At 43.3% G+C, this 13,293-nt stretch overlaps 2 protein-coding genes across 3 annotated transcripts in view; one reads left to right on the top strand and one right to left on the bottom strand.

Annotated features, from left to right (window-relative positions):
• LOC148729738 (uncharacterized) overlaps positions 1–13,293 on the bottom strand; it is a 29,708-nt gene that overhangs the window by 4,355 nt on the left and 12,060 nt on the right. The window contains exons 3-6 of one of the 2 annotated variants that reach the window (XM_088760455.1): positions 6,927–8,786; positions 2,780–2,809; positions 1,848–1,994; positions 966–1,180 (exon numbers count right to left, since the gene is read on the bottom strand). In XM_088760455.1, coding sequence (XP_088616581.1) covers positions 966–1,180; positions 1,848–1,971 — 339 coding nt within the window. In that variant the 5' untranslated portion in view covers positions 1,972–1,994; positions 2,780–2,809; positions 6,927–8,786. The remainder of the gene's footprint in view (positions 1–965; positions 1,181–1,847; positions 1,995–2,779; positions 2,810–6,926; positions 8,787–13,293) is intronic. The other variant, XM_088760456.1, reaches the window with a different exon arrangement.
• On the top strand, positions 11,854–12,847 carry LOC148729741 (uncharacterized). The gene has a single exon (XM_088760822.1). The coding sequence runs from the start codon at positions 12,272–12,274 to the stop codon at positions 12,845–12,847; it is 576 nt and encodes a 191-aa protein (XP_088616948.1). The 5' UTR covers positions 11,854–12,271.

Raw genomic sequence — 13,293 nt, 5'->3', positions numbered from 1 at the left:
AGAATGTCACTCCCGACTCCCTTGGGAGTCCGAGGTTTTGCCGGTCACATGACTTTTGGCTGGAATCGCCATGTGCTCGGGTTTGCGGATGTTTGTTTAGTTTTTTATCCATTGAAGAGAGTTTTAAAAAGGGCGTTATTGTGTCTTTCGTTGGCTCAAGCGAACGGTTTGGTGAGTTAATATTTGTTTTTTTTTGTCGTTCAGGCAGGTATTTGGAGTTTGACGCCTTCTTTGTTTGTTATTTTCAGAAAACCTTACTTACTCTTTTTCACTTTCATTGACCGAGGCCGTACGGCCAATGTATGAGCTCGGGTTTTCGACGTTCGTTTGAGATAAATAAACACAGTACTACGGTACGAACACAGAAGCTAAACACCCTTAGGGGTTTAAGGGTTAATCAGGAATCGCGGAGAACCATTTTAAAGTGGCAGGGCTAGAAAATCTGGCCAATACGAACAAACGCTGAGGAAGTGTTCGTCATTTATCTCGTACAGCTTTACCGAGCCTTTGGCTTGACGCCTTTTATAACTTTCAAGTGGTAAAATCCATATTCTGTCCATCTCAACTGGAGCCCTAAGAAATAAATCCCAGCAATAAAAGTGGTGGGGCTATGGCCATACCAACCCCTTCAGTCCCCTCCGCGGTCCCTGTTAATTGACATGATTTCAAATTATTGACGCTCACGTTAAACGCTGCTCTCCTTCGCGGCCATTGTCCCATAATGCTTTCTATACTAATCACACAGAACTATTCCAATAGATATAAGCGTGTTTCACTCGACTGTAAAAGGTATGAGAGACTGCACTGATTTTGCCTTTCTTCGCTCTGTCACTGGTCTAGGATATGACCCTCTCATCCAAGTAGATTCAATTTTCTCGCGAAAGGGAACAGTTTCCCTTAATAATCTTTAGTTTACCCAAGATTAGACTTAAACGAAAAGAACAATGTTTCCAGAAGGCCATTACCTCATATGGTTGAAAGTAAATGAATCCCGTTTTGTTTACGAGAGCTATTGGTTCTCCAGTTTTATTCTTGCTATTTATGTCACAAGTACGATTGGTTTTTCCTTCCATTTGGTAGTTATAAGACTGACATCTCGACTCAGTGATACAGTGAAAGGCACAGTCGAGTGATGTGGATACTTGATGAGTTTGCGCTATGTAGCCTTGAAGGTAATGGTCTGCAAAATGAAGTCAGAATTAATCACTGTGTACGGAGTCTCCGCTCTCTGTGCTCTTTGAGCGAGATATTTCGGGCGCGAGCAATTCCCCAGTAATTCATTTGTGCATTCTCACTGCGGGTAACGTCACTCTTGGGTACTACACGCATAATGATAACGGTAGCTTTCTCGGTAAAGCCAGTGACATCACAGCGTAGTACAGCACAATTCCCCCCAAGGTTTGGCCTTGAACCAGCGTCTTTCTGAAGTGTGGTTTGACATTAGATATCAAAGCCCTTAAAATTTTATTTTTCCGTCAGGCTGCTCACGAGGCCATCAACCATCAATACTAATGTTGTAGCGGGAGCGTTTCTTCGAAAATATGAGGCGAGGGATCTGCAAAAGGTCTACCACTGATAGCACCAGACTCATGGAAAACTTCTCCCCAACTTCGGCGACTCGTCTTAAGTCTTCCTGCGCGCAAAAAATGCGCATCGTTAGGCGCTAAAATAACGAGGAACTGTTTCCAGGCTACCTTCAGCCCTTATGTTCCACTGAAACAATTTCAATGTTTTAAATACGGTGATGATCAGAACAATATTAATATCCTAAATAAGATGTAACTGAGAAGAAAACCAACAACGTCACTACTTATTCCATGCTTAGTTACAATGCAGATTTTATTTACTTGCAAAGCCTTCAAAATGCTTTTCCTTGAATCCCTGTACAATTGACAAAGAATCCACCAAAGCGGGAATGATGCTTAGAAAAACTAAGAAAGTCGCGCACATCCCGATTCCTTTTTCTGACATCAACTGGGCTTTAACAGCTTAAACTAAATAAAAAACAAAGGTTCAACATTCGTTATCAAAACAGTATTTACACTACCTCCGTTATCAAAAGGAATGGAATGTAAGTGAGAAACATTTAAGATAAGTCTCATGTTTATGGAAAGAACTTTTCTTTACCTTGCATTAAGTTGAAAAATCCATACTTAACCTTGACATAATAAAAGCGAGGAGTTCTTAAAATATCACCTATTCTAATGAGAAGCTGTAATGGAAAAGCCTTTTCTTTTGCCAAACTGAACCTTCGGTATAGAGTTTTATGGCTAAATCTATTAAATTACAACATTATAGCAATTTTCAAAGGTGAGTCGAAAGTAATCCGGGATTTCTTTTGTTTTTGCTTTACTTCGCTCTGTGATTGGTCCAGAAAACTCACACCACTTGGTCGCACGCATTTTCCCGCGCTTTAGGTAGCTTGGTCGGTGTTACGTTAAGTTCTCATTGGCTCTTAACGGTATTTTCCTCTCCTCAGATTGGCTGATGTGGTTACTATGGTTTTGGTTTTACGACACTCAATCAAAAGGCGCTCGAAATGAAACGAGGTAAAAATAACATCTCACTGACCAGTAAGAATAAGTAATTCACACTTTTAACTGATTTTTTGCCACAAATTATGGACATTTAGCTTTTTATGGCAACTAAAATAAATGCAAACCAAATTAAACACCCTTAACGACTGTAAAAATTCATCATCATGGTAGTAGCAGTGTGACACTTTTTTTCCCTAAAAGACTAGAAATCAAGATAAAGTTTGCACTGAACAACACATTACCTTGCCACAATCCTTTCTTGAGGATTAGATCTGAAACAATAAAGACACCATTAATATGAAACAAGCGCCAAGAAAAGCAAGCGTTAACTAAAGAGGATATTTCGTATTGTTATTTGGCTCTATTCATTACTTCATTATGTTTTAGAAATATTTTGCAACGAATGTATGGCTTCTTTAAAAAGGATAAAGGCTGATAGTTTCGAAAGAAACTGTTTGGGGCTGCGTCGGGGGGAGCAACGGAATAATTTGGATATATCAACAAAGTTGAAATGGTAAATTGGCCACCGTAACGATTACAAAAGCTGACGTTTCGAGCGTTAGCCCTTCGTCGGAGCGAATAGAGGAATTGTGGGTTGTGTGTGCTTTCAAAGGCAGAAAATGGAGCTACGTTATTGGTGGGAACATGGCAACGAGAAAAACAAGAATAAATTAGTGGAATGAAAAGCGTTCGTTGATCCCTGTGGGATTTAGACTGCCGGTTTGAAAGATGAGCTTTTGTTCAAGATTTTTACGGCTTTACGTGCTACCTAAGTGTAAGGAAAGACCGCAGGTTGCCATATGTTGCTTAGAATGATTAGGTAAATTAAAATTTCTAACGACTGGTTTCTTTATCCTTTTCAGACATCAAAGTTTCAATTGAAGGTAACGGTTTATGCACTACTGAGTGTGTATTACAAACCTACATACTCGTGTAGGTTTCGTGTTATATTCGTCTTCGCATCCATCTCACGTTAAGAATTCCATTCCTTTTTCTCAGTTTCTAAGACTTCGTCGTTTATGTAGTGATGACTCTGATTTCCACCACAAATCAGAGTCAATGTGCCAGTTTTTCGATAAACGTGGTTACCCTGTTTCTGTCGTTCAAGCGGGTTACCACCGCGCCCAACTTATTAGGGACTTTAAGCAGTCAGGACGGCAACGCCACGGAAGACGTCGATTAAAAAATGAGTTTCTACTTTTAGTTAGAATTTCGAAAATGGCTGCATGTGTTTACCTTCTCATAGGGCGCCAGACCTCAAACTCAACATAACGCATAAAAGTAGCGTTGAGTTCCAAATGTAAATTAAAATAATTTGCCGCCGCGGTTTCGCTCAGCAGTCGACGCAAATTTGGGTGATTTCACGTTGTTGTTTTGAAAGGACGGCTAAGAAATGTACAAAGTTTTAAAATGCACGTGCTGGGCTATTGTTCTGCCAATTAGATCTATTGTTTTTCCACGTTCTCGTTGCCGTAGCCGTCGTGGTTTGCTTAAAGTCCCTATTGATCGACATTCAGCACTTCAAACGTCGCATAAGGAAGATTCCGACCGCATTCCATTCACTCTCACGTTTCACCCTTACAACCACTCAGTTAAATTCATCATTCTTAAAAACTTTAAATTACTTCAAAACGATCCAGAGACAAGCACTATCTTTTTGCAGCCTCCGCTCATTTCATTCAAACGCGACAAAAACATAGGCAGTTTTTTGGTCAGACTCACGTGAATTAAGGAATGGGGCAGAATTAAAAAAGGCTAAAAATTAGGAAAAAATTGGAAAAATGATATTTTAGCATTCGTTGATCTTTCTTTTATAAAAAGCTTACTAATCCATCGGGAAAGAAAACGTTTCTGTGGGTCACGTGACGCAACCGTTCTTCAGTGCTTTAATTTGGCGCCATTGTCTCCGTTCTCTTTGGTTCAAGTTTACACCACTTTTTACGGCATCAGATCACGGTGAAAGCATCCAGGAATGGCCTTCTATGTTCTGTGTTTTTGAGCTTAATCGGGGAATCCGGGAAAATGCCGTTGGCTAGTGTGAAATTGTCATTCCTTTTTCGATGAACGGCAATTTACTCAATTATTGGTGTCTCATGAGGCCATTTGAGATGGAATCTAAAATCCCCGATTGATTGCTAGTTTCTTACAATAGCCTTCTGGTTTTAGAATAGAAAAGCCGTCGTCTGAACAATGGTAAAGTGGTGTATCCAACGTTTTTAATACTTAACTAGCAGCTCGATGTGTCCGCCATATTTGAAAGCGCGGCCTAGACTTCGGAAAACTAGAACCGAGAGAATGTTCTTGCTGCTATAGCAACAAAGCCTTTCCAAGATGGCGGACAAGATTGCAGTGGAAGGGTCATAAAGTTTGTAAGTTGTTTTTCTCGTTTCTTTGGTGTCATTAAGGAGGAACTTTGCTGAATGAAAACATTAAATTTATTTATATGCAAAACTGGTATTTTTCATCTCTATATACTTAATTTTGAGACGTAGTAAAGAAGTAAAGATAACAAGATTTCGACGCTCTGAACGAAGGACAACTTTCGTAATAAAAGAAATCTTAACTGTCTCTCGGAGTTTTGCGCGCACTTCTGACTCCTGAAACCTTAATTGCTAGTAGAATAATAGGATATCATGTTCCTGTTCTAAATTATCTTTCGAGTTTTGGCGCAATGTTCAGATAACTTGAGTTTTTTGTGGGGTAAGCATACGCTTCGATCTTGCTGAATTGGTTTCAACGAAACACCTTCACAATTACCGTTTTACATTGTCTGAAGGAATTTAAAGGCTTTTTAGCTGAAAATTCAACGTCTTTTGCCACACGAAGGATTTGAAGAGTCGCTAACTTGAAGGAAAAACATCGCGGCTTTTATGGCGGGATTTTTTTAACTGTGGCTTCGCGCGTGTAGCTGCAAGGAACAGTGTTAATGATGAGAATGGGAAGGTTATTTACGACAAGGGCACTCGTCTACAGAGGTTCTTGAGTACATTTTCTGAAAAAAAAGAAGCTTTTGCTGTTTCTCAGAACACATTCGACAAGAGGCTGCACGTACTTCTTAAAAACTTTAAAAAATGGCGCGGTGAAAGCAAGTCAAAATACTCACATCACTTCAGTTCATTTGCATGGAAATCGCTGTCAGCTCCTATGAAGGGATTACATTCTATCTCGAACTGCCGGGAATGCCAAGTGAATCATCTGCTTTTTCAGACACAATTCCCTCTGAAAACTAATCGACTAAAAGGAGCTGACTCAGTAGCTACATCCACAAAAGAAGCAGAGAATTTGACAAAAACAACCAAGGCTGTAAAACCTTCAAAGAAGGCCATTCGGGATACTGCAAAGAGCACCTATTTGAACATTAATGAGCCATTCAGGAATCTCTACAATATCAACCTTGCTGATGCCTTGACAAAGGTACCTGAAATTGGGCTAACACATGCAAAAACTAAAGTGCAAAAACAAAAGGAAAGAAGAGAAACTGCTAGGCGATTGAAAAACAGTGCTGAAGAACAGTGGTCGAAAGTTGACTGTGACACCATGCTTGGAACGAGACAGTCATTTAAACAGAGAGAGTTACAAAGAGAATCTCTTTATTTTAAGTCCCATGAAGAGGTAATCTCCCTCGCAGCCGTTTTTTTTTTGGATGTCACGCAACGCTCCCCTAAAAGAACGGCTGCTGACAACCGAACTACATTCCTTTCTCCGAATTGGCCAATCACAGCTCGGTTTACATTTTCAGGAACCTTTTCGCGCCAGACTCACCTTTTGACACTCGTCCAATCAGATATCGTTTTCTATCGCGATCCTCATGTGGAAAACACAAGACAAATGGCGGTGCTTGAAGGAGCTTTTCGCAGAATTGCAAGATATCTCCTAAATATCTACATATTTTTAATCGTTTCTCTATTTTTACCGGTGCTGCTTTTTTTTTTCTTTCAATAAATTTTTTACGAGGAAATGCGTCCGTGAAACATTTGAACGGGCCAAAATGATGTAACTCTGACGATCGCTTAGACCTAGATTAATGCTAATTCATGAAGCATCAATTACAAATAGGGCATACAGAGCCAAAGTACTTGGTAAAGTTTTGCCATACAGCGAAGATTATACTATCGCTATCATCATCTAAAGTTTATCGTAGCCATCCCTAGACCGGAATGCCTCTCATGCTATCAGAATAATTTTTAAAAGAATCATCGAAAAACGAAAAGACGGAGCATAACAATGGAACAGAAAAACTCTGAACAGAAATAAAATGGATGATGATCACCATCAAAGATTAATTATACACAGCACATCATCAACAATTTATCAACTGTATCATACAGAGATGAATCATGTTTTAGTCATCCGAACTATACCAGAACAAGAAAAAGAAAATGATGATACCTTTCTCAATTTGTCTCTCTGCCAGTAAATCGATCTTTTACAAGCAAATTGGGGAGTCGCGAAAAATAAAACTTCGTTCCTTGATGATAAGAAAAACTAAAAGGGAGAAGATGACGAGTATTTTGCATAAAAAATTTATTTGGAAACCAATTACCATTTCCCATTAAATTTTTCAGTTAATTTACTTCGAAGCAAGCCAATAAGAAGAAAAGAACATCGTGGGCCTGCAGCCATCTGGTTTAGCATCAATTGAGTCTCAACTAAAAGCAGTTTATTGAAACAGTTTTTCCCTTCCAAACAGTTTTTAGTTAATTGAAAATTTCTTTCAACTTGCTGTTATAGCTTATTGTTAACCTACTTTGTGTTTTGATCATTTTCTTTGGTTAACACCGCTTTATCTTAAGATATCCTTGTTCCTTATTTCCTAATTAAAATGCGCAAACTGAAATCTACTGTTGATCTTCATTTGCAATAATATTTCCACAGAGAAAACATCTGTTTCGACGTCGACACAACTCGGACTAGTCTCCCTCGAAGCCGTTTTTTTTGGATGTCACGCAACGCTCCCCCAAAAGAACGGCTGCTGACAACTGAACTACATTCCTTTTTCCGAATTGGCAAATCACAGCTCGGGTTCCATTTTCAGGAACCTTTTCGCGCCAGACTCACCTTTTGACACTCGTCCAATCAGATATCGTTTTCTATCGCGATCCTCATGTGGAAAACACAAGACAAATGGCGGTGCTTAAAGGAGCTTTTCCCAAAGCGTCGTCAAAGTTCAAAATTTTCGAGCTTAAAGCTCACCAGAAGCTTGGAACTAAAAAAGTTTTAGTCGAGAAAGAAGATGTTTTTGTTAAGTTGCCTACAGGATCCGGGAAATCGTTAATAGGGAGTTTAAGCAAATCAAGCACTCCCGCTCGTGTTTGACCATGTTACCGATGAAAGTGGTCATATTATTGTTATTGTTGTTGCGTTGTACCAACGTGCGGAAACACTCGATAATTCGGGCCGATTTCCTGTACCGGTGATAAGAAGCCACGAACATAACTAATCGGGTTCGCTCCAGCTAGCAGCAGACTGGCAAATGAAGAAGTACAAGTAGTGTAAGAGACGTTGGCCGACCTAAATTGCAGTGTTCTCGAAGCTTCGCCCGGTTTGTTGACGGCAAGCACGCGCTTTTTTCCTCCTGATCTCCATCTGTAGGTCGAAGCAAGCGTTTAGCCCTTGGCCTAGATTGAAAGGCGTCTTGTATTTCCTTTTGATTATTGATGTAATTTACTATATATTCTGACTTTTATAATCTGTAGTAACCTCTTGAAATAGTGCGAATAAAGAGTTTCAGTTTAGTTTTTAGCGTCTACTTTCTCAGTTGCTCGCTGAAACTTTAACAACCGCTCAAACAATCTAGCGTTTGTGTCGTTGGCGTAGCAGTTGACGTCTATGTTAAGCGTAGATTCTATAATTTAAACGAAATTGTGAGAAGTTTTCCCAAAAATATAAACTCTATCTTTACCAGGGCACAACGATGAACATGTGAAACATTTAGAGCTCTCATCGACAAATTTCTCAGTGTTTCTCCCAATATCCACATTTTCGCGTGAAACCTTACGTCATTCAGATTTTCTGGTATGGATTGGTCTGTTCAATAGACCGCGACCAAACCGCAAGGACAATGAGAAAGGAATGTAGTTCGGTTGTCAGTAGCCGTTCTTTTGGGGGAGCGTTGCGTGACATCCAAAAAAAAAACGGCTGCGAGGGAGACTAATGAAGAGGCTAAAAGCACTCGAGGAGGCAGGCCTTCGAAAGGTAAAGCGTCACTCTCCAGATCCCAGTTCCCTTGACTTTGACAAAGATGGTCTCCTACAGGAAGTAAATGCAATGAAAGAGGGTGATAAGGTGAGAATAAACTAAATAAAGATACTTAAAACAGTTGGAATAAGAAAATTTTGTTAAAATCATGATAGCAAATAACTTCACTGCATACATGTATGCATGCTATCAATAAACTAACTGTCCCCTCTCTGGCCAAATGACCAGAATTACTTCCATTCCCCATCACTTTACTTTTCAAATGAAAAGATAAATGATAAAATTATAATGAAAACAAAAGGTTTCATATTTGCATCTTCAATATTTAGTTCACAAACATTTGTTTGTTTTAATTCTGTTTTTAAGTAGTGATTGAAATATTGGTTGGCGTCCTTCTGTCTCGGGAGACAATGGAGTTGCGCCCATGGTCAGTCTGTGGTGGAGCTGCAGCGCCGGCTGTGGCTGTAGAGACCGATCCTCGAGCGGCAGATCCTGCTGCAGTTGCTGCATGCGAAGACGTTGTCGTCCGAGGGGGATGGGTTGGCCTCTGCTCTCTGGCGCCTGCGAGCTCTCTTGTCTTCCCACTGCTCCTCTGTTTTTTGCTCTGCTGTCTTGATGGCTGACATGGTGGTGGATCGCCAGCCACTGCGGTCCGCTGCCAGTGCTTCGAAGCCTGCTGGCGCAATGCCACCCGCCTTCAGGTCACGCTTGAGCACATCCTTGTAGCGGAGCGAAGGTCGTCCAGTGGGTCTGGACCCAGTGGCAAGCTCACCATACAGAATGTCTTTCGGTAGCCTGCCATCTTGCATGCGGGTGACATGACCGAGCCATCGCAGGCGTCTCTTGGTTAGCAGGGCGTTTATGCTCACAGTTCCTGCCCTTGCTAGGACTTCGGTGTTTGGGATGCGATCCTGCCAGGTGATACCGAGGATTCTCCTGAGGCAACGCAGGTGGAAAGCATTGAGCCTGCGTTCTTGCCGGGTGTAGGGAGTCCAACTCTCGCTGCCGTACAGTAGTGTGCACAGCACACACGCCTGGTACACTTGCGTCTTGGTCTTGATGGTGAGCATAGTGTTCTCCCACACTCTCTTGGTCAGGCAGGCCATAGCTGTTGAGGCCTTGCCGATCCCCCTATTCAGCTCGGTGTCCAGGCTGAGGTTGCTGGAGATGGTGGACCCAAGATAGGTAAAGTCCTCCACCACATCAAGGGTACAGTCACCTATGGAGATGCTGGGAGCAGTGCTGACGTCTTGGCCCAGGATGTTGGTCTTTTGTATGCTGATTGTGAGGCCAAACTGTAAACAGGCATGGGCAAAGCAGTTGATGAGCTCCTGGAGGGCAGTTTCGGTGTGAGCTGTGATGGCGGCATCATCAGCGAAGAGCATCTCCCGGATGAGGACTTTGCGCACCTTTGTCTTGGCTCGGAGGCGTGCCAGGTTGAACAGGCTACCGTCGCTCCTGGTGTGCAGGTAGATGCCCTCTTCGGATTGGCTGAAGGCGTAGCGCAGCAGCAGGGAGAACAGGATGCCAAAAAGTGTCGGCGCAAGGACACACCCTTGTTTGACGCCGCTCTTGATGGGGAAGGGATCCGAGGAGGAGCCATCGTACTGGACAGTACCTTTCATTTCCTTGTGGAAGGAGGTGATCAACCTCAGGAGCTTGGGGGGGCATCCAATCCTGTGCAGGAGTGTGAACAAACCTGACCTGCTGACCAGGTCGAACGCTTTGGACAGGTCTATGAAAGGATGTACAGGGGGCGTCTCTGCTCACGGCATTTCTCTTGTAGCTGCCTCAAAGAGAAGATCATGTCGATCGTGGACCTTTCGGCTCGAAATCCGCACTGTGATTCTGGGTACACACGCTCTGCCAGTGACTGCAGTCTGTTCAGCACGACGCGGGCAAAGGTCTTGCCGACGATGCTGAGGAGGGATATTCCGCGATAGTTATTGCAATCGCTGCGATCACCTTTGTTTTTGTAGAGCGTGATGATGTTGGCGTCACGCATGTCCTGAGGCACACTTCCTTCCTCCCAGCATTGTAGCAGAAGTTCGTGGAGATGTTCGAGAAGACTGGTCTCTTTGCCTGCTTTTATGACCTCTGGCGGAATGCCATCGTTGCCTGGGGCTTTGCCACTGGCTAGGGAGTCTATGGCCTTACTGAGCTCCTCGATAGTGGGTGGGTCATCAAGCTCTTCCATGACTGGCAGGGGGCTCGTGTTCTCCACTGCTGTGTCAGTCACGACGGTCTCCCTGGAGTACAGCTCCTGGTAATGTTCCGCCCATCTCGCCATTTGCTTTGCACGGTCTGTGATGAATTCGCCAGTGGATGACTTGAGAGGGGCAGTCTTGATTGCGCATGGGCCGAAGGCTTTCTTCGTTCCCTCATACATGGCTCGAATGTTGCCGCAGTCAGCCGATAACTGGATGCCTTGACATAGGTTCTGCCAGTAGTTGTTGGTGCACTGTCTAGCAATCTTTTGGGCTTCACTTGTGGCTCGTCTGAGGGCAGTCAGGGTCTTTTCACAGGGGTCTTTCTTGTAGTTCAGTAGGGCAGTTCTCTTGGATGAGATGGCTGGCTCAAGTTCCTCGATTCCGGCTTCGAACCAGTCGGGGTTTTTGCGCTCTCTCTTTCCAAAAGTGTCCACTGCAGATTTGTATGTAGCGTCACGAATGTGGTTCCATCTATCCTCAGCGCAGCTAGTTGGACAGTCGCTGAGGGCCTCTTGGATGGCATCTGCGAAACGTTCGCGTAGTTCAGGCACAGAGGTCACGGCTGTATTGATGCGGGGACGTCCTTTGTGCTTTGAGTGGTGGATTCGCTTGGGTTGGAGACGCACTTTGCTGGCGACCATAGAGTGGTCGGTGTCGCAGTCAGGGCTGTGGTAGCTACGGGTGGACAGGACACTGTTCAGCAGGGGTCTGCGGGTGATCACGAGATCCAGCTGGTGCCAGTGACGGGATCTGGGGTGCCGCCAAGACACTCTGTGGTGAGGTTTCGTGGTGAAGAACGTGTTTGTGATGCAGAGGTCATGGAAGGAGCATAGCTCGAGGAGACGCTGCCCGTTCTCGTTGAGTTTGCCTACGCCAAAGTGGCCGATGCATCGAGGCCAGGAGGTGAAGTCTGAACCAATCCGGGCATTGAAATCGCCAAGCAGGTACAGGTGTTCTGAGGGGGGTATTTCCTTGATGGCGGTCTCAAGCTGGCTGTAGAACTCATCCTTAGCCTCTGCTGTAGAGCAAAGCGTGGGGGCATAGGTGCTCATGATGTTCACAGGGCCTGAGGTTGTTGTGAGGCGAAGGGAAAGGATGCGGGCCGTGCCTTCTGAGGGTGGTTCGACTGAGGGCAGTAGGGAGTTCCTAACCGCAAAGCCTACACCATGCACACGATGCTCCTCTGGAGCTTTACCCTGCCAGAAGAAAGTATAGTCCTCCTCTTTCAGGCTGCCGTTGGATGGGATTACTTCCCCTTATTTACAGATCAATTTCTCTGCACTGGCTAAGAAATATGGAGTATCCAAGAAGACAACAGTAGGAAACATGGTGGTGAAAGAATTTCTTAGCAAAAATGGCAAGAATTTGGAAATCTTCAAGCCCTTCAGAAAAAATAACCCACTTCCAAGAAGGCAGTTCAACAAAGCCTTTGGAGGGGAGATCACAACACCAGTGCCTCGCACAGGTGCAGCCATAAGAGAAACTCTAAGAAAAAAAATTGCAAATGGGGAATACCGCTTGGGTGAGATTATAGCTCCAAAAACCTACCAAAAGCTAACATTGGATTTCAACGGTACTCTCAAGAAAGAATGTTTCACAGTTAGTGGCAGAAAAATACCTCTACTAGAAATCAGGAAAAATCTTTTAGCAGAACATGAGGAAATGGGTTTGGTGAGAGACCACTCAGAGGCTCATTATGAGGCTATGACGTACGAAGAGCTGGAAACTCCCTTGCAGGAAATTGGAGAGTTAAAAGAGAAGCCTGGTGGTGAGACAACAAGGGAGGAACTGGTTAACTCGCTAAAACACTGGGAGCGAACTCGACACCTGATGATCAGAAAATTGACACTCCTTTGTTTGCAAAGTCATGTTTGTTTTACCTTTATGATAAAATATTGTTGACATGAAGGTGTTTTATTGACAGGTTTTAGGTGACAAGTTTATACAATAGCAAATCAAGCGTGTAATATAATCCTTCAGCAATCCTAGCGCGCGTCTTCTTGACGTTAGCGACCTAGTTAGCATCGAACTTACACCCTCGCGATCGATCATCGGGACGCCACGACAATGTCCTCCTTTTCTTTCCGTTCTTGAAGAAAATCGATAAAACAGTCAACATTTTGAATTGTAATGTACGATGCACAGCGTTTCACTCGCAGAAAACGTGACACATACTAACTATGGACACATGACTTTTGTAATCTGTGAACATCTTGGTGCCACGTCACGCACCAAAGAAACCATGTGTGTTTAGCCATTTCCTCCTTCCTGACAAACTACTCGAATATTGCAGAGAGTGGTGTCACATTTTACTTCTGATGTAGTCGCAAAACCCTTCGATGTATGCG

The sequence above is a fragment of the Stylophora pistillata genome, chromosome 5, assembly GCF_964205215.1.
Source record: "Stylophora pistillata chromosome 5, jaStyPist1.2, whole genome shotgun sequence".
NCBI lineage: Eukaryota > Metazoa > Cnidaria > Anthozoa > Scleractinia > Pocilloporidae > Stylophora > Stylophora pistillata.
Note: the sequence above shows the minus strand (reverse complement) of the source record. Positions and strands in the feature narration are given on the sequence as shown.